Raw genomic sequence first — 25,723 nt, 5'->3', positions numbered from 1 at the left:
GGTGATTCGAAGTGTTGAAGAGGTTTTGCGCTAGTTTGTAGCATTACAGCCGTACTATTTCTTGTGTTTTGCTTTAAATTGAAAAACATTATCGTTCAACAGACAAAGACTGCTGATTTCTCTAGAAAGAAAGCTATAAATTGGTGAAGGTTAAGTATATCGAGTGGTAAAGAAAGAATAACGTCATCCAAAGAGCTCATAAACGAGAAATCATGAAGCTGGACGTGTCGGACATGCTTTACGATAGCTCAAGCGTTTCTAGTGATAGCGGAACATCTCAGAGTTCACGTATCAGTCATGATTTCCTATCAAGTATTGCTAATACTTCGATACCAACGAGCACTGTAAGTATATGTAAAAATATAAGCACAACAAAGTTGATAATTATGATTAATAAGAAAAAGAAGAACGTGTTTCATGAAAGAATTTTAATCAACTTATATGATATGACGTCTTTAGCTGGCGTAATTTAGCTATCTATAATGTTTATATACATGATCATTTTCTCAATGAAGTTAAAAATAATAGTGTAGGACGCATGGAATTTTGAGGTTAAGAATTCTTGAGATCCTAGAATTTATGATAATTGCTTGATAATTGTTAATAATTATCATTTAAATGTTTTTTATTTGATGAACATATTGTTTTTCTAGATTCTGAAATATTTATCTCTTATCTATATCAAGAGAGGTCGAAAAAAAAGAGACACTTGAATATTATCTGTTTTCATTGCTAGACAAGTACCACATACAGATATAGAATTATCTTATTTTGATACTTTGCAAATGCTCAGTGATGTTACCTATCATCTTCTCTGCTTTTCTGCATCTGAAAATAATCTTGTAATCCGGGCATCAGACCAAAATTGTCAACTCACGAGATCATCGTTAAAAAATAGGCTATTCATAATTCACAAGCATGATGATGATGATATTTGTCGCATTGTTGTAACTATTTTTGTTGGATCAAAAAATATTCGGGTAATGAACTGTATTGAATTATTTTACGACAATAACTGTCATTACTAAAATTACAAAAACTATATCAATAGAAAAATAACAAGGAAGTCTATTCAATTAATACTCCAATATTAGAATCATTAGAAGGAAAGTTTGCTTCCCAGTTTTATGTTATAAATAAACATTTAACTTAATTATTTTATTCATAAAACATTTTTATCCTTGAAGTTGAATTAAAAATAAATGTAGGAAACTAGAAATTATAATTTTTCATTTAAATAGATTTCCTGCTTGATTTTTTTTTTTAAAGGGTAATCTGTTTGCCTATTTTTCTAGTAACTCTAGAAAATTACAATAAAAAAAAGAAGATTTAAAATGAAATTTAAAAAAACCAGCTGAGTTGTAGTTGTTAGCATAAACTTATATCGTACCAGTTTTACACCTTCGATCAACTACTTTCATACCGGTTTTATCGTGTCTGGCCTTTTAAGGGGGCCACGTGCGAGCCTATGCCACTGTACTGTCTAATTCTTGTATCACTTTTTCTCTTTGGAACCCGAGTCTACAGTTTGTTATAAGCCAATGACGATGTAAGCATACATAATATTATAAACATAAAACAGTTAAGCCCTACCTTTACTTATTACTCGGCGGGAACTGAACCTTGCGTTGCAAAGTCAATTAATCTTGCGTAATCTTTCGCACAATGCGGTGATAGATAACCTGGTGTTGAGAGGCAACGTGGGAATACAAATGATTGAAGTCAGAAGGATTGGGTATTGATCAACACCAGATTTCAATTGAATACTTTTTCTATTTACTCTGTTTTGATTGACAGTTAGACAAATATATTGGAACGATGTATGGTTTCTTCCATCTTGTACATAATTCTTTATCTTATAGAAACTACATTGAAAGGGTTTCAGTCTTCCTGGTGCTTTTTATTAAAGTATCACTTCGCAGGATATTGCAATATTTGAGCTAAAGTTGAGCATTTTTATGACTTATTTGTTTTTCAGCCAATTTATCAGTCCTTGAAAACATTATCAACATACAGAATAATATTTATTTACTTTTGCTTTTATTATAACACATTCTAAAATTAGAATTCATGCAAAAAAGCTGTCATTTTACCATGGTTAATTATCATAAAAAAAATGTAGAATTAATTAGGTTTAACGACCACATGTTGTGGGTTCATTCGCCCAAAGACTAATAGTATTTTTTTCCGAAATAATTACTTTTAAATTAATTATCAACATCTAGAATTTTCAGACTTATTTATTATTACACTCGTAAATTAACCTGCCCAAGTAACTATAAAAATGTAGATAAAAATTTTTACTCCCCTACCTTTTGGTCATTGATTATTGGAGGGTCTTTCCCAACAATTATTGATCCAGTATTTTCAACCAAGCACAGCTGTTTCACGATGCATATTGTATTACCTTGTACATATATTACTATACCTTTCCCCAACTTGAACTGTTCACTGTCCAGCCATCGGTCTCGATATCTCGATCACAGAACAAGACTTGTGTTTGGTTCGTGTCTTGGATGCATTTATTTTCACGTATTTGTCTGCTCACACGTGTCTATTAGTTGCTCATTCCCGTATCACCATACATCCGGGTCGATGTAATATGCAACATCATGTCCATGTAACATAGCATTAATTTTTTAAGCCGATTAGACACTATAATTCTCTGTTGGTGCAGCTGTTCTTGCTATAAATCCAGTTGTTATAATTTTAGCGGCTGTCTTCAATTAAGTAAATAATTTATATTTATTTCTTTGTAATTAAGATTATTATTCATTTACCAATTCATTAAGCTTTATTAATATGAGTTTAATTATTTTCACATTAATTTGATTACTAAATAGAAATAGTTTGAATAGAAGCATTTCTTATGATGAACATAATATTTATTTTTAGAGATGAGTTTCTTTATTGAAAAAAATATAATCTGAATGTTATTGAAAGCTTTATTGATTGCAAAATTGATCAATAGATTTATTATTTTTATAATAAACAATTGTGAAGTGAAAAAAAAATTTTATGAAACAATGACTTACGGCAAAATTTTTGTCTTTAAATATAAGTCAATTTACGTAATCATGAAGAATTATTATTCTTACTCATTTAATTATTTAATATGTTCAATAACATTGATAAGAATATTATTGCTAAATATGGTTTTTTTTAAATGCAAATGGTGGAATTTTAATTTGTATGTAAAAAAAAGGAACAAAAATTTCTGATAATATTAATTATTAAGGAAATGTTTGCTTTTAATTTTGAATTGTGGTAAAAGCAATGAGAAGACACAGAAGGCCGCGACATGTTTCCCAGAACAGCAAAATGAAACGTCACGACGATTATATACTTTGACGAGGTTGAGGTTTGACTCTCTCACATTGACAAGGTCGTATGCATGTGATTGCTCTAGTCACAAATTGAGTTTTAAGTTCACGGAATGAAAAATTATGTACAGAGGAATTTAATGAATTCAAGGTTCATACCATATAATTACTATGATGTATCTATTTCTTCCCTGAAGTTCATCTTGGTTGTTGTTTTAAAACCAACTCAAACTTCAATAGCTCATTAATATTAAATCGACTTTAATGACATTTAATGCTCATTTCTGGTTGTTCTGTATATACTTTAGCAATTTTCCTTGCTGTTACCATCAAATGTGTATTTGAAAAATTACTCCAAAAGATATGAACATTTATTTTCAGTAAAGTTTAGTAAACCAAACGTGTTTTGTGATGACAATAAATTATTTATAACAGTAAATTAAAAAATAAAACTGGATGAATGTTATTATAATATTTAATTTGCATAATTATTTTTAATACTCAAATCTTCCATGACAAATTTAAAATTTTTCATAATGCACTCATTCTTCTTCACAGATAAAATAATCCCACATGATATTTTGAATCCTAAATAAATAATACTCCAAAAAATATCTCATGAATTTTTCTAACCATGTAAAGTATTTCCCGTAGGGTTAAAATTAATATTCCTTTTTTTTTAAAGCGCGATTACATGGATATCAAGTATCTCTTTGTAAAAAAAAAAAGTCTGTTCAATCTTTATGCAAGACTCGTATCCCCATGGTTGGGGCTACCCACAAACATTCGATTAACCCCACAAGCTTTCCTTGGACTCTCTACCAAGTCTGTAGGGACAGTGGTAATACTCACTGAACGGACGTTCATTAGAATGTTCTCTTTGTTGTCATGAACAAAAGACGAAGACGATTCTTTCAAGTTGCCTGCAGACGCATGAACTTTGTTTAATTCACCGTAAAATATCCATAGTCTATTTGTTCTTTATTTTATTGGTATATTGCAGTCTTTATTTTCTATGAAGAGATCGTTAAAAAATCGTTAAGATACACTCAGATCTTATGAGTGATAAAAAAGGTTAAGGGACCGTTCAATTTAACTTGGGTCATATTGACTTATTTTCCTGTCAGTTTGTAAACAAAAATATATAAATTACTTTTTTTCATGTTACCAAAAGAATTTTAGTATTAAATAAACCTTCTAAAGGCAATTGATTGTATCTTTGTTGACAAGTAGTACAGACTATAATTAGGGGATATTTAGATTAGTATTATGAGTTCTTTAAATGGTCAAATAAGACACTCAACGTCACTTTAAATGGTTTCTGCCTATTAAGCAGTATCGGTCACACTAATGAGAGCTGTCTATAACCTTATATTCCCTAAATTTATCATTAATTAGTAGCTTTTCTAGCTTATGTTTGACAAGAATTGACTAAAAAGTAGTTTATAACAAAGACATTAATTTATTTTTCATTGTTTCAATAATTTGTTTTTAAAAATCAATAGAAATAATTATCAACAGTGGTTGATTTATATAAGAAAAATGTTGCTGATTTTTTAATTATAAAAATATTTCAATGATTATTATTATTTTTTTTTTTATTTAGTATCATTGTTAAAAAATGTTTGAATTGTTTGTGAACATTGACCTATAAATCATAACAGATAGCAAAGACAAGTTATAAATAATAAAAAACAATTCTTTCAATGACTAATACAAAAGAAGAGTCAAATATTTGTTTACACTCAAGGACTTTAGAGATTCAATTGAATGTAAATTTAACAAAAAAAAAAAATAAAAAGGAGCATAACAAGTAGTAGCTTTCTTTAAGTGAGTCATTTGCGAAAAATTTGTGTCCACCCACCCTTTTTTGGGCTCCAAAATAAGGTCGTAAATAAGCCAGCTGTTGAAAGAATAAGTTTCCAATTCAATTGTGATCGACCCCTACCGTGAATATTTACCTTTTTTCACTGCTACATCTTTTCTATAAGACACGAATATTGAGATGAAAATTTTAATGTTGTTTTAGTAGATAAAAATCAAAATGAAGTTATAAAATCATTTTTCATCCTCACTTCATTTGAGTTTAGTTTTTAGTGAGTCATCTATTTTTTTGATATTGAATATCAATGATGTTTAATGAAGAATTGAGACTATATAATAATATCATAAAGGAGGGAATAAAAAAGATTCTTTTATTGTAAACAATGACATTGATACAATAAGTCTGATCTTTGCACAGGTGCAATGAACGCGTTATATACAGTTTGTTGAAGAAAAAAAAATTACACACATGTATCATTTTAATCATTTTAGAAACAAAGAAAATAAATGATATGAGAGAAATATTGTATGTACACGTGTTGGGGGATTTCCCATCGGAAATAGACATACGAATCACGTGAAGAGAATAACCACTGATGATTCTAGTGCTCTCGTCTGGACAACATCAGAATTCAGGTCTTTAACCTGGCAATTGCATCGATGAGCAAAAAATCCTATCCTCGAATCACAAGAGAAATATTAGCTAAGGTTCAAAACCTTTCTATAAATGTGATCAAACTTTGCAAATTGAACATCTGGATGATGGTGATGAAATGTGTACAATAACATGTATTTTTAGTGTCTTCCGTAATTCAAAGCATTTATTTGCGCAATTGACATTGAGTTTCATTATCTTACATTGCGGCCAGGTATGTTGGAGCTAGGTATTCAGCTGCTTCATTTTTGGCTTTAGGCTTATCGGTTTATTACTTTATTTTCTTGGAATGTTTTAACATTTATTTTTAGGTCGACGCAAATTATGGATCACAAAAATGAACGTAGATGAGGGGTTTTTTGTGTTTTTTTTAGAATAAATTATAAATTGCAAATTTAATCAAGTATTTCGTGGAATTCATTTAATCTTCTCATTATATTTAATATCTAGATTTAATCACAAAAATATTTATCATTTAATTGTTTTATCATATCCATAAAATGATGCAATGTTAAAATTATTTCAACAGTACTTTTAAACATTATTCCCCGTGATTTATTTAAAACTGATTTATATGCTCTGAAAGCTCAATTACCCTTTGATATTTGAGAAGCAATAATATCATTGATAATGTAAATAAATAATGTCATAATTAATTTAAATCAAAATTCCGTTATTAGTAAGTAGAAATAAACATTATAAAGTGTCAAAGTAATGTTAATATATTGCAAATATTTTTTTTTATTGATCCACAGAAAGGATGTTAATGACGGGAAATAAACGAGTATTTCAGAGAATTTTCGTGGGATTTCAAATTAAATTTCTCCGGTAGTCCATTCTCTTTAGAATATTACTTATCGCGAAAATCAAGTAATCAGGATGACGTCATTTTACAGGCGTACGACGACATCTCAACATGTATCTACCGGTTCAAATTGCTGCGCGCGTGTCTCGTTTTCTACAATACGCACTGTTGATTGGACCAATAGTGGTGGGAGGTCGCTGTTGTCGAGCGGTTCTGTATCTATATAGTTTCACAGTCACGTTGGCGCGTTCAGTTAACAGTGGACATCAGACATAAACTTTTCTTGAGAACTTATAGTTTACGTACTTAATAATTGTCTGACAGTTTCATTGAATTAGTCAAGTTTATACTTGGTTTTTTAAAATAACTCTTTTGATTATTTTTATTCAGTGAAGATTCGTATAATAAGCTCGAATGGACTCGGTCGCGTGGGACTTTGTCTGTGATTCTATTAACGGACAATCCATGTCACAACGTGTTCCCAACACGGGGTTATACGACGTAATGGTTGAAGATCATGGATATTATACATCCCCAACATTATATCCAAATCCTCTTGGATTAGATTCATGGCAATTAACTAAAGAAGAAAATGCTGTGGTAAGCACATTCAATTGTATTCTATAAAATTGTTGAGATTTTTTAAAAGAGACAATTATTGAATATTAATTGTAGATTAAAAATTTACATGAAGTGTTTGGAATTTATATTTCATGGATTTTGAAGTCAAGTTTGTCATTTTAATTAAGCTTATGTAAATTATAATATCGTTTGTTCATATATATTCAGTGTCACTACGTTAATTTAACCTAAATTTCTGTAGTGATTGCAATAATGACAGTTTGTGTTTGTTTATGAGTTAAAAATATACTAATTTTGAATTGAATTCATTATAAGAATTAACTATAAATAAAAGTTTTCAACTTTTCGTTATTGAAAAGTATTGTTATTATTAATACTAATGAAAGAGTAATTTTAGTTTTGTGGTCATTAAGTTCAGGTGAAAATTAAGAGATATAAGTCAATGACTTTTTAAATAATTTATTTATGCGTTAATTATATACTTTGACCGAAAAATCTCAAAAAATTATTATATTCATTCGTTTATAAATTTTAATAATTAATTGAAAAATAAAATTAACATTAATTACTCCAATTAGTTGCTCTAATTTGTAAAAGTTAAATGAATAAAATGTTTCTGACTTTTGCAAAACGTGATAAATTTCTAGAATAATCGAAATTTAATAATTCATAAAAAAAACCTTCAGGACTTGATGTTCTTTGCTGTTGAAAGTGAAATTAATTTATCGTGAATATAATTGACTTCAAAGTGTCTGAGGTTAAAATTTGCAAAAGTCAAAATTCTTATTGCAGTAAATATTAAATACATTTATTATTTATTCAACAATATAAAATTTATTATTAACAAAAAAAAAATTGAATAAAAATTCATATGACATTAAATAAAAATAATTAAAAAAAACATAAATTTTATTAAAGTAACTTTATAAAAAAAATTCAGATAAAAGCATCAATTTCCTTCTCTTGATTCTTCTCTCAATGTTTATATCTTCCCACTCGTTATATAATCGTTCCTTTGTCACTCTTTCTTTTTCTGCTCTTCCCATTCTGTCTATTCATACTCGGTACATATTCGATTACGTTTGATTCTCAGATATCATACTAATTGAATACAATACCAATATTAAAAAAGTTAAGAATTACCGACTTAAAAACACGTAATAAAAAATAAATTTAACGTTAACATATAATAAAAAGATAAAGGCTCATAAAATAGATAAAAATACTCATTGTAGACAACAAGATTAATCTTGAAGAAATGCCGATGAGAGCGACTTGGAACGAGTTGAATTGAGAAACCGAAGGAAAACGTTGAAATCTGACAGGAAGCGAGAAGTTAACGCTCGTTAACCCGTCAATTAGAGGGTTTAGTTGAACGGAGCAGGGTTAAGTTTAGCCGGGAGATGCTTGAACATGTCATAAGCCAAAAGGTGCCATCCTGTACATCTTGTCTTAAGAATTATCTTGTCTTGAATTAAAGCATTAATCAACTTGTTTCTTCATCAAAATTTCCTTTTAAATAACCTTCTTATCACTTGTCATAGAGGAAGAGAAAAATATATTTTTCACACATTTATCATATTTTTCGTCACAATTTTTATGCAGTCATCGTAGATTTTGATAAATTTGCTCCTTATAATTTATTAATCAAGTGACACACGCGACTCGCGTGCTCAAAAGCCACGTCAGTGGCAAACAAAAAGGGAAAGAGAAACAAGAGAGAAACAAATATGATGCGTTTAAACTTGACCAATTCATGCTTGTGTGCTTGTGAGTGAGATCGACGATGATTAAGATTGTGTTAGTTTGATTTTCGTGGCGCTTACCTCAGATTCGCACGGCCTCTGAGTCATCACAGCTCGATTTATGAATGAAAATCTACGTTACACCTCTACAAAGTCTAGTTGACGTCGTTGCTCCTCTCTCTTTGCCCCTCCCAATCTACGTACGATTTGATTTACTGAACCTGTTGGGTACGGAAGTAAACGATTCGTCATTGCAAGTTTCTTCAATGACTTCACGCTTTATATATTGTAGATGTAATACTTGTGTTTTACAAATCATCAGAATAAATGTTCTATTGATATTTACATTTAATTAAAAGAGGATAAGATAACGAGATTTTTGTTATGAAGTATTTTTTATTTTTTTTTTCATGTTTTACTTTAAAGTTTGGGAATCCCAATGACGTCAAGCTTGACACCATTACAAAACTGGAAATGTTTCATGTATGTGTGTGGAAAAAGATTATCTTTCTCTTTTGCTTTTTTTCCATTAAATGACGTCAGTAACGTCTGATTAACTTTCGCCAAGATGTTTAAATTGCTATCGAAACCGGATTTTAATTTCTATCAATGTTTTACCACTACGCAATATCGCGGTATTTTCGAGATCCAGATTTCCACGAAATCAATATTTGACTTCTTTATCGGCTTTGTGTTTTAGGAACAGTGTTGTAACCTGTTTTAACAAGTCTTGACAGGAAGAAGCACGTTAGTTACCATATAGGCTTACTTGTAATATCAGTATGATTATTTGGCAATAATCCTAAGGTGTTTTTGGGATATTTGTTTAGCACCATCCACTTTATGACACTTAGATCATTCTTTTTTTTTGTTAAATTTACGTAATAGATGTTTGAAAACAAATTTATCAGTTCTTGCAATCATTTGTTTAAATTAAAATACAATTAAATCTCTGTAAAGTAGATTATTTAGATTAATTTTTAAAATTCAACTCTTAAGTATTTAAATTTATGTACATATTATTTTTTTTTTTAATAATAACTTCAAGATTGATATTGAGTAAAAAATAGAATAATCAACGGATTATTTATGATTTGGATGATAATAATAATTGAAAAAAGTTAAAAAAGGTTTCTCTTTCGCTATGGTCAATTTTTCTTCAACAATATTATTAATGTTGGGTGCACTTGGGTGTTTTATTTTTTTGTTATGGAAAAAAATAATAAATGTGAGTAAGTTTATTGTGGATTTATAAATTTTCAACGAGAATTTCATGGTGAATGAATAGACTTAAATAGGTGATACATCAAAAATATCAAGTGGACTCTTTAAAAAAAAAAAAAAAGTAAAAATGAATGTCAAAGAAAGATAATAAATGAGGTTGAGACCTGTTTTATTCTTAAAAAAAGGGTGTTATGATAATTTCTAATAGCAATGAGAATAGGGGGTTTTTCAAACTGACTGAAAAATGACAAAAGATTTTTCTTTTCTTATTAGAATATTTTTGAAGACGAGGGTGATGATAAAAGAAGGCGAGAAAACTGATCTGAGATGAAAGACTCCAATCCAATAGAAAATTCCAAAGTAGACAACCGCAAGGTTTAAGTTGGTTGCTTTGGTCTCTTTAGGGCACACGTGTGTGTCTCGAATACGGGAGGTCGAGGAGACGCTTTTATACGCGCGATTATATTATATGGCCTTCTCTCTATATACTCAAAAGAGGAGCTTGTCGAAGAGTGCAGCATGCTCGTCGGAAATGCCTTCATAGTTGCGTCAGAACTAAGGAATTTACAGACCGTTGAGACGAGATCGTCCTGGAACGAAGATAAATTCAATTAAAAATAAAAAAAAAATTTAATTTACTTTGTTCTATTCTATTTCTTTATTGCATTTTCTTATTTAGATCTTCGCCTTGTCCACTTATGATTACTGTTATTAAACATTTGTGACGTCTTTGAAAATTATATTTAATTAAAATATTTCTTTGTTCTTTTTTTAATCATCTAATTTATAATCTTATTTTAAAGATAATTTATCTTAAAATTTATTAAACTCTTTTTAGTGTATGTTAAACTGTGATGTCCCTCTTACTCTTAATTCAATTTGGCTCCTTTTCAAAAATTCCATTGATTTAACGAGAGAAAAAAGTCCTTGAAAAATATCGGTAAATATACACGCAGTTAATCTCTTTCTTAGATTAGTCGTGTAAGGAATAACAGATTTTCTATTTAATTTTCCAAGATGTGCTCCAAAAATTAAATTACATTATAATATGCTCATTTATATGATGTTGACTTGGTATTATTAAAATGTCAAGTTTTCCCACATAAGATATGATTGTCATTGAGCATTCCTGATGGATAAAAGGATGTGAGAAAATACATATTCCATCACGATGAATAAAAAAAAAAAAAAAAATATTGAGAAGGCCATAGCCGTGCCTTATAGGTTGCGTTTTACATTTTACCTGAGAAATGAAAGGCTCTTCGTTTACTGGGAATTACCTGGCGTTGATCGCGCATATTCAATTCTCAGTATCATGAGTATCTAGCCCACTACCATATAATATCAGATTTGATGTACCGGAAAGACTCGGACTCGATAGTGATGACGTGAATAGTCGGATTTTCCTGGTAGCAATTGCGCGATGTTGCGTGTAAGATTATTATTATTTTTTTAATCTCATTTTTTATTGTATTTTTTTTTTTGCCTTCAACATATCTCTCTCATTTTCTCATTAACAAATCATTTAATAAAGTTGTCAATAATTTATAGAAATTTCACATTAATTCTGTTCTATTTTTCAATGAAATATTTTTGAAATTTTAATTAAATAAGTGGAATTTCTTTTATTGGATTAAAAAAATTCTTTATTCGCACGTCGCGATATCTACAATCCTCCCAGTTGCAGAGGGAGTCCCGAGTGATGTCGGAAATACCCGAAGTATGAGATTCGCCGGCCGATCGACCATGTGGTGATAGCATGATGACAAAAGCACTGTCAGTGTCATTCGACGCGCTGTCGCGTGCGGGTCGTATTCTATATCATTTTTCTATCACTTAAATACTCTAATTATCGTCATAGTTGTTTATTAACAAATATATTTATTAGATAATTGCACGTAGTACTTAATTGGTATCATTGTTTGAGGAATAAATCCAAGTTGAAAAGAGAGTAAAGGATTAGAACGGAGAAAAAATTCATCGAAACTCAGGGAAAAAATTTTTCCATCGGGTAAGTCTTGACAAATTCCATCTACGGATGGTTTTAAAATATATTCTTCGTCATTCGCGACAAAAATGGCTGACCCTCCATCCTGTTTATTCGTTTTTTATTTCACTTTTTTTTTATCTTTCATCAGTTTTACTTGGATTTGCTGTCGTAAATAATTGAATATATCACATTATTGATGACCACGTTTCAATATCAAACAAATGACAGGTACATTCAATCATTTCACTAGGTTTTTATGTTTAAAAAAAGTGACTGGAAAACATAAAAACTCAAGTTTATTCAAAAATGATATTTCAAACTACTTAACTCTTTCTTTTCTTTTATAGATTTTTTTTTATCCAAGCAAAGGTAATAATTATTTTTAGTTATTCGCGGAATTACACCTGGAATGTTATCGATATAGACATTAAATTGTTTGTGCTTATAATGAGAAAATAGAGGCTATTTTTCTAATATTGCCAACATCATCAGCTTATTATTTTCCCGCGCAATACTCAACTGATCGTTTATTGTTAGATGTGTTCATGAGTATGAGAGAGATAACCAATGAAACAGTGATTAAAACTATGCTATGTTGTACATACCAGTGTGTACTCAATACTATACATACATACATATTCTTGACTGATGACGTAAACTTTAGAATTTTTTTGTTCTACGTTATGCTTTTGTTACTTCATGAAGTTTCACTTTGTATTATTTTATGTTTTATTGTAATTTTTTTTTTGTTCACTTAATTGTTACTCCTTTTCATTATTTAACGGTTGTATGGGCAACCATAGTCAATTTGTTTACTGCCAAACTGACGGCCAATCGGCCTTGAATTCGCCCACCAACAGCATCGAGTTGACTGCTCCCGTGATCTTGGTCTGACATTTTCGTACAGTGAATTTCTTTTCTTTTAACTTCCTTTCTTTGCTATCGTACATTTATTTTTTCATTTTCCCTTTTTGTTTTTTCACTTTTCATCTTTATTCGATCGTTTATCATCCAACCAACCAAGTTCATCGAATAACACTCTTTGAATTCAAATAACAAAGAATATTCTTGAAATTTTTGATTTTTAAATAAACTTCATTAACAGTTTTTTTTTCAGTAATAATTCAACATTGATTTGTTTGCTATAATAGGTTTTTAATAATGGATCCTTTAAAGAGATTGATCAAATCATGAATATTATTTTGGAGTTTATTAACATATCTATTTTATTTTATTGTATTGATGTACTGATAAATATTATTTTCATACTAGTTATTGTTGTCAAAAGTGTATTATTTTGTATTAAAAATAAAATAAAAATAAATAAGTTGTTATGAATTGTTTTGAATAAAAATAATAAATATTGAATAATATTTTGTAAATTATAAGAAAGTTTTGAAACATAAAATGATAATTGATGAATGATGACAATTTATTCATTTTATTCTAATGAAGGATGAGGATATAGTAATTGACAAGTTTGAGTAGAAATACATGTGTTATCATAAACCACATGTGTTGAAAACAGTGGAATTTTCCTGTTCATTGGAGGTAATGTTTTAAGTTAGCTTGGAGATTCTATTCAATAAATAGTAGATACAAGATTAAATAGTCATTTATTAGTATATATAGAGGATTTTAGAGATAAATATTACAGTTATCTTATTTTTTTTTTTTTTTATCAATATAAATATATATGTATATATATAAAATAAGTCGGTGATTTCTTTGTTTGTACAGTCCAAAGAGCTAAGCATTTCGAAAGTACGGAGTTTAGCTGCCGACTAAGTGTCTCGGGGTCGTCGCACGAATTATATTTGAGAAACGATAGCGTTCTCTTTGTTCTCGTGCTAACTTGCACACTCTTTGCAGGAGTGCCTTGTTATATTCTTGGTTACAAAAACAAGAAGTCAGAGGGGAGGAACATGAGAATGGCAAGAAAGAAAATGAGAACAAATGATTTCGTTTTTTCGTTTACTATTTTTTGCTAATTTTTCTTATCGGTCTTTTCCCTTTTGCTCTTTATTTATTTTTTTTTTTCTTTTCAATTTTTTTCCATCTCACATTTTTATTACCTCGAGTATAAAAAAGTTCAACCGCAGAATTATGCTAAAAAAAAATTAAAAATTTTACGAGTTTTTTTATATTTTCTGTTTTTGGAGTAGCTTTGTTCTTTTATTTATTTTTTATTATTTTAATATTTTTTTTTGTTTTCAATATTACTTCAAAAAAGTAGTCTAAAATAAATCATCACGACATCTGAAAGAAATGAGAGTTAATAAAGTACTAATCCTCTTGTCTCGAGAATTAGTAATAGAATTATATGCTCTTTATACTCTCAAGTCTCTTGACGATTTCATACGGGTTGAATTAAGTCCCTCATTCTATTTATGAATCTCTGAGATTCATCCTTTTATTTCTTCCTCTTCATCATCATCTCTCGGTCCTATCCCTCTGTTTGTCTGTCGCTAGCCGGAAACCGCTCAAGATTTTCTCTGCTCGTTATTTTATCGTTTTTCACAACTGAGGAGAGCTAATCTATACACAAGAGACTCTAGTGACTGGAGGTGTATTGGATACACAATAGATTTCAATGAAATATGCATTTATATTCTTATTTTCTTTCTCTAGTCGGAAATTCCATCGATTGTGTTTAGTGAAACGAGGCCAATTATTTATTGTAATCGGGCCGTCTTGTGTTTTTCGTATCAGCGGCTGAGATAAGAGGCTTTTCAATGTCCATATCATGTTTCATGGACTGTTTGTCGAGCCTTCGATGCGGATATACATACACATGTGCAATACATATACTATAATATTTACCATTGATCCGTAAAATTCAGCATTAATACTGTATGACATATACTTTGTCTAAATAACAGGTATAAATTGAAGGAAAGTTTATGAATTTTTTTTTAATTATTAAATAACTCTTGTTTACATTTATTTTACATAATCGATAGATCCGGGAATATAATTTTTTCAAAGCCAATCAATTAATTATCAACACTCATAATTACATATAATAAATTATGCCTGCTAGTTATTTAAAAATATGTCCTTTAGTTATTTTGGAGCAAATTAAAAAAAAAAAAACTATTTTGATGAATTCTTGGACAACTCTATTATAAAAGGTAATCCCAGTGAGGGAAAAAATAAAATATGATAAACTGAAATAGTTTTAGCCAATTTTTGGTGAGAAATGTGCTGACTTCCGGACCCAAGTTCTATTCTAAGATTTGGAATCCTCTTTCGGAGGATCGTGGAACGTTGTGGCATTCCGGTCGACTTTTCTTATCGAAAATACAGTTAAACAAGTATACCACACACCACTCATACGTTAGTTTAGTCGTTTCCCTCTAATAAAAAGATAGCGCCGTCGCATCCGTTCAATCTTTGATCGTTTCCTGGCGTCAAGAGTTCTTTTTTTTTTTATTCTGTTGAAAAAAGTAAAACAAAAAGTTGATGAATCGTCACTTGACACTGATAAACATTGAATCTATATTAATAACTTCTAGATAATTATATAATTACGAACAAAAAATTAATGATTCATTTAATTTTTAAACTTGTAATAAATCAGAGTAAGTGAGTGTTGAAGTTTTTTCATACTATTTGATTAAATTAATCGAGTAAATTTAATTAGATCAGTACTCAGTCAAGTATAAACAAAATTTTTCAGTTGAAAATATTTTGACAGTCTACATGAATGATTCTTCTCTAATTAGAACCGTTTACTCTTTACGTTTATCATCACTATTTCCTTCAGCCACTAGATTAAAGTATATTTTGGCGGGTCGTTTGCTCTTACGAGTCCTCCTGGCATTCAGCCAATTTCGTCAAGAAGTAAGAGATCATTTGAAGAAATTGAGAGACGCTTCACAGGTGTTAAACTTAGAACTCTCTGTTAATTAGGAGGCCACGAGGGGCATTTGTTTAGCAATTGAAAATTATACTCGAATATGTTATTTATAATTGTAACGGGGAAAACCCTTGATAAAAATATTTTACATAATAAATCTAATCAACATAATATTTATTGCTTTATGCTTTAAAATAACAACGTCTTGAGAAACAATTACAGTTAAGATTATTATTATTTGCTAATGAATTAAAATCACTTGAATAAATTTTCTTTCTTTTTTTTTTAATTAATTAAATAAAAATAGTAATTAATTCCTATTTTTAATTTTCAAGAGAAAATAATAAAAAAAATTTCTCATTTTATCTTAATCAAAAAAATGGGTTTGGTTTTTATGACTTTACTAAAACAATTCTTTTAATGTTTGCCATGCAATAGTTGAGAGATTTCACCCTCATCTTCATCTACATTACTTTGCGCAATTCACACGCCCACAGAGACGTGCTTAACTCGAAAAGGGGGATGTTTTTATAACCGCAATAATTCTATTAAATTTTTCCCTCGAGTCATTTATCCAAAGTGCTTTAGTTTCTTTCTCACTCTCACATTTTCTTGTTGTCTTGACTCGTTTGAAATTCGATAGCTCACGAATTCTTAAGAGACGCATTCGCGTGGTTAATTGGCGAGATGTGTCGTCTCAAAGCACCGGAGTACTTCTATTTATTTCTATTTCTCTCTCTTTTCCTTTTTATCTATACTCACTCTACTGTGTGCACATGTTCAAAATTCGCGTGTCTATTTTTGTGGCTGTGCTGGCATCAGAGACGATGCACGACATCCCGTTCAAGTACATCAGTGTATGAGAAGCGCTGGTAAACGACACAGCGACTTCTCGTCGAGAAGTGCGAAAGGGCGCGGACGAGAGCTGCCGGATCACGAACGAAGATTTCAGTTAATATATTTGCAATAAACATAACAGTCATTTGAGATTATCAATTCAAAGATTAAGATAAAGTTGAAATAATAATACAACCAACCATTAAGCTACTCTCTCTCTCTCCGACGCCCATACGAACGAACGATCGATTCTATTATCAATCAGATAATTAAGTTCTTGTAACCTTTCCTTCTTTATTTACATCTTTGATATTGATTTATCAATTTCATTAGCTTACAAGAACAATCTTATACAACATCTTTATCTTATCTTTCTAATCCAATATTTCTCGAACTGTTGTTTATTTAATATAATTGAATCATTTAATATAAATAAACAAAAACGAATACGAAATGGCCGCCGCCATCGACCCTGTCGATATTGCAAACATTCTTGCTCAGGAGTTGCTTTTCCAGCAGGTAAATTAATTAAAAATTTCATTGAATTAAAACATTCATTAACTAATTAATTTTTCTTTTTTTTTCTTCTTTTAATTTTGAATTATTAAACATATTGTTGATTAAGTGATAAACAGACAATAGAGTTCAAGAAATAGTTCTTTCAGTTTATTATTGTTGAATATTTATTATTTTTGAAAAATTTATTATGATAAATTGAGTAATTTCTATTGTTAACGTGAAATTGAAAAATTATGATCAAGTAATGGAGTAGTTGATTACTATTGTAGTGCAATGTAGCTTATGATATATAAATAATTTCCGAAATGATGACATTGGAGATATGTCATGAAATATTTATTTATTATTATGATTGAATAAATGATAATATGAGAAATGTATCCATTGTTTGTAAATTTGTTATTAAAGGTCTTGTCAGATTTAAAGATCTAATCTTTCATAGTCCTTTTAAAATTAAATAGATACTAAGAAATTTTTGCGGCAGAGTTCTTAGAACTCAGAGCACGTGGCAGCTGTTGTTATGTTAAAAAGAATCAATATCTTTCTCCATCCTTTACATTTAGTCGCAATGTCTTTTACTAAAGGGTAGACCTTGGCATGTGTTTACCTCTATCGTGGTATTGTATGTCGACACATTTTCTTTATTTTATTTTGCACGACTAATTTGGATAAAGCAAGGCTAAAAGGTTGCTTCACCATTTTAGAAAAAAAAAAAGTGTACCAGAAAACTCGTAAAATATTTTAAATAAAAAATATATAAACATTATAATTCAAATCACAATTCTCTTCAATTTATTACCATAATGGAGTAATAACTTTTTCATTAGTGTATTAATTCACTATTTTGAAAGTTCAATTTGTATACCAATGACAGTTTTATCGTTTGGAATGCTTTGAAACAGTAGTTCTAGGTTTCGAAAAATTTTAATTACATTTTAAATCCTCCTATTATGTTTCCAATACACGTGTCTACTACTCTCTCTTTTAGAGTTATCTTTTTTTTTTTTTGTTTGAATGCAAATAATATCCTATTGTACTTAATCATGAATTTTAAAATTAACGTATAGATAACAAATTTTATATATTTTTTTTTCATTATTCAGGATTACTGTTAATATTTATTTTAAAATTTTTAAATTAAGAAAATATTTATCTGAAAGCTTTCATTATAAAGAATTAATTTATTAATTATTCTTTTAAACATTAATAAGAATTATCAATAATATTTATCTGATTTATTATCAGATTGGGGTCAAGGTATAATGTATTCTCAGCATAATTTTAACAGTTTACACACTGACATTATAATTAACACTTTATTGTTATTTTTTAAAGATTAAGTGATAAATATATTTTTATGTGAAAGGAATGAAAATGAAACCAAAAATAAAATTTAATGATAGATTAAAATAGTTAACTGTTTATAATCCAGATCTGTATGTTATTACTCTTTCTTTCTTTCTTTGTGTTACGTCAACTATTTTTTAGTGTTTTGAAATGTCTTCTTTAAAATTCGTTCGAGTAGATGGAGAAGTTGCCAATTAAATGCTCACTCTTAGGTATAGTACTGAGTAATTTTAGCGATGACATAAGTGTTTCTCGAGTCTCTCTTGAATTTGACTAGATGAAAAGCTTCAAGAATTCCTGGAGACCCTTTATACCTGAATAAAGACACTACTGATCTCTATTGGAATGCGATGACACGCGTGATGGAATATTTGAGCGACGTTATTGGTGATTCTCGACGACATTTTTAAGCAATTTAAAATGATACCATATCAGGTGGTGGAATAAATCATCGATATTTTTATCTTTTATGCTATAATTTACTGAGAAATAACAAGAAAAAGATAAATTAACTAAAAGTAGAATATATTTATTACCTTCTTAAATCACGTTGGCTATTATCGTTGAATTCCATTCATCTATATTTTTTGTTCATTTTTTGCACTCCAACTGCACGTGGGTCTAATTAAACTCTTGTTGCTGAAGTGTATTGTGCATTTAAAAGTATTTTAAATGGTTCTGGTAATGCATTTGTAAGAGAAATTGAATTCTTTCAAGTCTAGACACTTAATTATGCAGAAAAAAAATATTTTATCAATATGAATTGTACGAATAAATAATGACGTTAATGTTTCTAGAAGTCTTTTTTTTCTATTTTTATTCTCGAAAAATTATTTTACAAGAACAAAATATCAGGATTTCAAGAAGTAAATCATATCAATAAATTATCAACACAAAGAGAAGCTTTTTTAATTGAAAAAATTCTTATGATTTTTTGTTTGATCATAAATTCATTGAATTTACATTCAGCGATCCATAAATTAATCAAAAAAAAAATATTTTCCTAGTAAAGAGTTGTAAGCAGAAATTAGATTAAAAAAAAGTCTAGATATTTATACATTGAAACTAAAGTTTGACATATTTTTTATGTTACAGCTGGCATCTTTAGACGGTCTGCACAGTGGTGTGCCTACGAGGACGACGCCTACACTGACACCAACAACCCTCCGCAGCATTGAGCAGACTTTCCTCGAATTAACAAGCGAGTCCGCGTCCCACAGTCGAGAGGCCGGTTTCGTGCCGCCTCTCGTGGAACCATCACAGCCAACACCGGCACAGACCCACAATAACAGTGCCATCACGATTCAAAATCACAACACCGTACTCTTAGAGAATCAACAGACGCGACCACAACAACAAGCGAGAAGAAACATGGGTGGCAGAAGACCCACGAGGACAATTGGCATGACTCCGGAGGAAGAGGAACGACGACAGGCTCGTAGAGAACGAAATAAAATGGCTGCTGCACGATGCCGCAAGCGAAGAATGGACCATACCAATGCCCTGTTAGAAGTAAGTTGCTTTTTTTACAGAAAACAAAATTAATAATATTTTTGAAATCAGTTAAAATGGATACTAATGGATGTTTAATCTTTTTAGGAGACTGAGGGCTTGGAACAAAAGAAACAAAGTTTGCAGGATGAAATTCAACAGTTGCAGCAAGCTAAAGAAGAGCTGGAATTTATCTTGGAAGCTCACAGAACTGTGTGTAGACTTCGTTCGACATCTCCTATTGATATTAAGCCTGTAATTAAGCCAGAACAAACTATTGAAGATCAATTCCTCGAGCCAGAAAAACGTAACTCAGTAAACAATGTCAGACCTAATCGACCAAATTCTCTACCAGTAGGATTTGATAACAATAATCGGCCTAACCTTCTATTATATAATGAACCAAAGGAACGACCTGATTCTCTACAATTTAAAACAATTGAAACACCTGCGTTTATGAAAACTGCAAACGAGGTTGCTGGAGTGCCAATCACGACACCGTCCAGTGGAATTCCATTTAACTTTGATTCTCTGATGGAAGGTGGAACTGGCTTAACTCCAGTATCAACACCTTTAATACCATCTTGCTCTACCCAGCAGAGGAACAACCTGTCGGCCGTTGATCTCAGCTCTCCGGATGCCAATCCACCAAAACTTGTGAGCTTGTGACGCCAGGATGACCTTGATTATGGCTCTGAAAATGATCCGATATGAGATTTTGAAGTTAAATTCATGGATCAATTTGATAACTGAATTTTATAAGAGTTTTTCTATTCATTGTCAAGCTAAGATGAATAATGAAGCGTTGAAAAGATGTTAATCTTTACGTCAACAAACATCACAAGTTGCCATAAATGTATTTTGTCGTTCTCGTGATACTTGAACGGCTGTATTTAGTTATGTCTCTTGCAATTAATCGAATTATATTTTTAGAAAAGATTAGTTAAATAAATAAAGATATAATTTTAGAATAATTTTTGGGCCTAAAGGCGAGCTAAGTTTTTTTTCTTTCAATTATTGTCACATTAAATAATTAATTAAGTAACAATTAATATTGGACATTAATATAAAAATCATTGTGAATTATGGAAAAAAGTTTAACTTTTTGACCTTCTTTTTGTACTACAGAAAACTTATGAATAAAAACTTATGCTCTCGAGTATAATTGTCATGAAATTAAATTATATACCGATAGAATATCGAGTTCCTATTGCTCATGTTAATAACTCGAATATTTTTTTAAGCCAAAAGTGAATATATCTCCTCATCTCGTTACCAATGCGAAGTCTGTGGTATACATTATTATTTTTTTACTAGTATCACAGAAAACACTTTCAGTATTGCATCTTATCGCGATGGATATTCGAGTAATAGATTTCACTTTGGTATCAAACAATGAGTGAATTTGGTCTAAGTCTTTTTACTAATAATGAATAATAATTATAAGAACAAAAATAGTAATAATTCTTATATATTGTGTATGATGGTATAAATTATTTATCATGTATAAGCAATGGAAAAAATTATCTTTTTATATTAATTATTGTGTGAAAAATAAGTGAAAGACGACTTTCATAGCTTAAGGGCTGAAAAAAATTTATAAAATGCAATTTTTTACAAAAATTAATGATAAATCAAAATAAATAGCAATAAACAGCAGAATTTAAATTAAAAATTTTCTAGAGGCTCTTTATTCTCCCAAGCATATGCTCAATTTGATTTTGTATTGATAATTTATAACAGTGATATTCAAAAGCTTTTTTTATAGAATAAAATTAAGTGAAATTGAAAAATGAAAAACTCAAATAGTATGCTCAATAAAATTTTGCTGTAAATTTTCTAAAATAATATTTGTATTTTTTACTAGATTTTGAAGTAACACTCGCAAAATATCTAAGTAATTCCTCCATCTACATGATATATGTTAGACATATTTATATTTTATAAAATATATATAAGAAGATTTCGCATAACCTCAAGCTATATTAATATATTCTAACGTGAAAGCCAGTTGTGATAAAGTAAATGATTATAAATAAATTGAATAAAATAGGAAATCAGTACTAATGATCATTTTTTACTATTAAATATCACAGCAAGCTCTTGCGTTCTTCAACAATCGTGTAATAGTTTTAGTATATCATTGATGCAATATTATTTGTCTGGTCCAAAGTCATTAATAAAACCATGCAAATTTTAAATAAATAAACTATAAAATATTTTCTTCTCTTATCATTTATTATTATTTACATTTTAACCTATTATTTAAATATTTACAACTTGGAAATCAATTCCAAAAACTACTGTTTCTTTGATATCATCAGAAGATACATAAATGTGATTAGCTTTGAGGCAAAGATTTATCGTCGAAATCACTCTAACAACGCGTTAATCACTCTTAATAACGCGATATACAGTTTTTAAACTCAATTTTTGTGTTTCATAATTTGATTAAAGCATTTAATTCTTGATCGAACACTTGACGAAGGTCTATTACAGTTGGCTTGTGTACTTTCTGCTCCAAGTGAGCCCTGAATATTTGAATTAATGATATCTTTATCACTTTTTTTCTCAAACTCCAGTTACTTTTCTGATGGCTTCTTGTTCCTCTAATGGCCCCATCATCTGATAATTGTAAAACTCCGAAGAGAATGTGCCATTTCCTGACGTTATAATGCGTAAAGTAGTTGCGTACCCAAGTAATTCACTGAGAGGCACTAAAGCTCTTACTACCTATAAAGATAAATTTTATTGCAAAACCTCTTCCAAAAAGAAGATATATACTAATAATAATTACCTTATTTTGACCACGAATTGTAACCTCTTGAATTTGGGCTCGTCGTTTTCCCATATCACTTAAAACTCTAGAAGAGTATTGTTCAGGCATTACAACTTCTAACTGCATAATCGGCTCCATTAAAACTAAACCAGCATTTTGGAGCATCTATGGAGCACAATAATTTTTATTGCATTTAAAAGTTTTATTTTATGGAGTAATTTTAAATAATATTCTACCTTTCTAATACATTGAGCTACAGCAGAAGAAATCATGCTTTCTACAGTTCCTCTTTGAACCTCTAACCAATGTAATTTGACTCCAACACCAATCACTGTAAAGCCTAGCTTAGGTCCATGAGCCAGAGCAATATCAACTCCTTTTTTAACAGCAGTCATAACTTTTGGATGGATGTTGGCAAGGTTGGATGCACTTTCTTTCGTTCTATCGAAAGTCAAAATTTCTTTGTTTTGATAATCTGGTATCAACGACATTGTAACATTGACATTTTGAACAGTATTAGCTATTTTGTGTTGAGAAACGTAGTTTTCTTTAATTGGTTTTGTAATAGTCTCTTTATAAGCTATCTGAAGAGGTCCTAAGTCTGCATCAATTTTGTATTCAGTCTTTATTCTTTCTTTAATAATTTCTATATGAAGTTCTCCCATTCCTCCTAAAACCGTCTGACCAGTTTCTTCATTTAACGTTACCCTAAGGCTAGGATCTTCTTTTTGCAGCTCAGCTAAAGCAATATCGAGAGCTGTTTGATAAGACATTGAAGGAGGTTCGATGGAGCAAAAAAATACAGGATCAGGAATATCAGTAGGAGCAAAGAATTTCTCTTTTATAGCGTTATCAATATTCTTTAAATTCTCTAGATTTCTTTTAGCATTATTGGCAACATTAGAATTACTCGTTAAAAGGTCACCAGTGACGGTATGCTTTAATCCACCTATTCCACCAATATTACCTTCAGTAACTTCCGCAATTTCATCATAATCATCTGCATAGGCTGCGTACAATCTTCCTACTTGTTCAGTTTTTCGCTGTTGAACATTATAAAGTTTTTGTCCTTTTGATAATTTTCCTGTATAAACTCTGAAAAATGTTATTGGACCTCGCTGTTTATCGTGAAGAATTTTAAATGCTCGCGCTGAAAAATTATTTGCAAAACACTTATAAATATCAGCATTCTTTTGTAAATTTGGCGAAGGAAGATATAATATCACAGCATCCATTAATGGTTGGACTCCAATATTTTTATATGAACTTCCCAAAAGCACTGGAACTCCTTTTCCTGCAATTGTATTTTTTCTGACAGAATTAACAATCATTTGACCTGATATATCATCTAAAGATTCCTTTTCGATAATCAAATTAGCTAATTCATCGTCATTTGATGATAATTTGTCGGTTAAAATTCTTCTCATTTCTTTTGCTTTCTCCCAAATGTAACCTCCATTTTTTTCATTCAACTTTTCTCGTCTAACTTTGGCTCCTCGAACTTCTTTATCAAATGTTATTTTTTCTAGAGTTAAGAGATCAACTATTCCAACTAATTCAGATTGCTCTTTTAATGGTAATTGTAATGGAAATGTCGTAGCATTAAATTTGGATTCGATAGATTCAAGGCACATGTCAAAATTAGCATCAGCTCGATCCATTTTATTTGCATAAACGATTCTTGGGATATTATAGCGATCTGCTTGTCTCCAGACTGTTATAGTTTGTGCTTCTACACCAGCAGAACTATCTAAAATTACTACACAACCATCAAGAACTCCTAAAGTTTGTTCAACACCCATAGTAAAATCTATGTGTCCTGGTGTATCAATTAGATTAAAACGAAAATCCTTCCAATTAAATGTGACTGCTGCGGAAACTATGGTAATCCCACGTTGACGTTCTTGCTCCATATAATCTGTAACTGTATTTCCATGATGAACTTCACCCATAGCACCAATGCTACCAGAATAGTAAAGCATTCTTTCTGTTGTCGTTGTTTTGCCTAAAAAAATCATTGTTATTCATCGGCATAAACAAACAAAATTAATATACTAAGTAAATATTTTACCAGCATCTATGTGAGCCATGATACCAATGTTTCGAATTTTGGTGACATCGTGTTTTTCGCTTTTTTGTTTTGGTGCGAGGTTTTCTTGATGATAGTACCTCATTCGTAGTTTGCACCAAGAAATTTTAGCTAAATTACGTTTCAACATTGTCTTGTCATTCCCAGATAACTATAAATTTAATAACAATAAATTATCAAAATTTAATTAAAATTATCATTACATACTCTATTATTAATATCTAAAATAGAAGAGCTTTTAAAATAACAAAATAAATAAAATCCATAAGTTCTAACCTAATACTTACTGTAATGGTATAGAATATCAAATAGAACAAATTACAAAATAAACATAAATAAAAGATTACAATTTAATTAAACTTTTTTTTTGTAATTTCATTGTAAGCAAACATTATGTCATTAATTTTTACTCAAAAAAATGTATATTGTTGTCTCAAGCAAAAAAGCACGTTGATGCAGTTCGAGAGACATCTACATCAAGTGATGTAATGAACATTCAAGTTTATTCGACCAGACATTTAAAAATTACAATAATAAATTATTTTCATTTTATTTATTTAACTATCTAAATAAACTTTATTATTTGTAAATGAAATAAAAAATAATTATTGTTATTGATTGAGTGTCAAGTACTTTTTTGTTATAGTAAAT

The 25,723-nt window shown here is 29.8% G+C and overlaps 2 protein-coding genes across 4 annotated transcripts; one reads left to right on the top strand and one right to left on the bottom strand.

Annotated features, from left to right (window-relative positions):
- On the top strand, positions 1–22,424 carry kay (transcription factor kayak). Of its 3 annotated transcripts, none has more exons than XM_035080548.1 (3): positions 1–344; positions 19,809–20,225; positions 20,313–22,424. In XM_035080548.1, exons 1-3 carry the CDS (start codon positions 213–215, stop codon positions 20,871–20,873), a joined length of 1,110 nt encoding a protein of 369 aa, XP_034936439.1. In that variant the 5' UTR covers positions 1–212; the 3' UTR covers positions 20,874–22,424. The 3 variants fall into 3 exon arrangements, with proteins under 3 accessions (XP_034936439.1, XP_034936438.1, XP_034936440.1); XM_035080547.1 differs by lacking the exon at positions 1–344 and adding an exon at positions 6,848–7,207; XM_035080549.1 differs by lacking the exon at positions 1–344 and adding an exon at positions 17,086–17,366.
- Positions 22,416–25,539, bottom strand: mRRF2 (mitochondrial ribosome recycling factor 2). Its single transcript, XM_035080546.1, has 5 exons — positions 25,360–25,539; positions 25,055–25,223; positions 23,220–24,988; positions 23,002–23,148; positions 22,416–22,937 (listed from the first exon to the last, which is right to left on the bottom strand). Exons 2-5 carry the CDS (start codon positions 25,200–25,202, stop codon positions 22,776–22,778), a joined length of 2,226 nt encoding a protein of 741 aa, XP_034936437.1. The 5' UTR covers positions 25,203–25,223; positions 25,360–25,539; the 3' UTR covers positions 22,416–22,775.
- Positions 25,540–25,723: the final 184 nt, after the last annotated feature.

Source organism: Chelonus insularis, unplaced genomic scaffold, assembly GCF_013357705.1.
Source record: "Chelonus insularis isolate UGA/USDA-ARS -01 unplaced genomic scaffold, ASM1335770v1 contig_309_pilon, whole genome shotgun sequence".
Lineage (NCBI taxonomy): Eukaryota > Metazoa > Arthropoda > Insecta > Hymenoptera > Braconidae > Chelonus > Chelonus insularis.
This window is presented reverse-complemented; position numbering and strand designations above follow the sequence as displayed.

Bases quoted from the DNA above. Each gene is read 5' to 3' on its own strand.
- mRRF2 (XM_035080546.1), bottom strand. From the start codon at position 25,202: ATGTTGAAACGTAATTTAGCTAAAATTTCTTGGTGCAAACTACGAATG. The intron at 24,989-25,054 runs GTAAAATATTTA...TGATTTTTTTAG, and splicing joins CATGGCTCACATAGATGCTG to GCAAAACAACGACAACAGAA. The intron at 23,149-23,219 runs GTAGAATATTAT...TGTGCTCCATAG, and splicing joins TAGCTCAATGTATTAGAAAG to ATGCTCCAAAATGCTGGTTT.
- kay (XM_035080547.1), top strand. From the start codon at position 7,022: ATGGACTCGGTCGCGTGGGACTTTGTCTGTGATTCTATTAACGGACAA. The intron at 7,208-19,808 runs GTAAGCACATTC...TTTATGTTACAG, and splicing joins CTAAAGAAGAAAATGCTGTG to CTGGCATCTTTAGACGGTCT. The intron at 20,226-20,312 runs GTAAGTTGCTTT...TAATCTTTTTAG, and splicing joins ATACCAATGCCCTGTTAGAA to GAGACTGAGGGCTTGGAACA.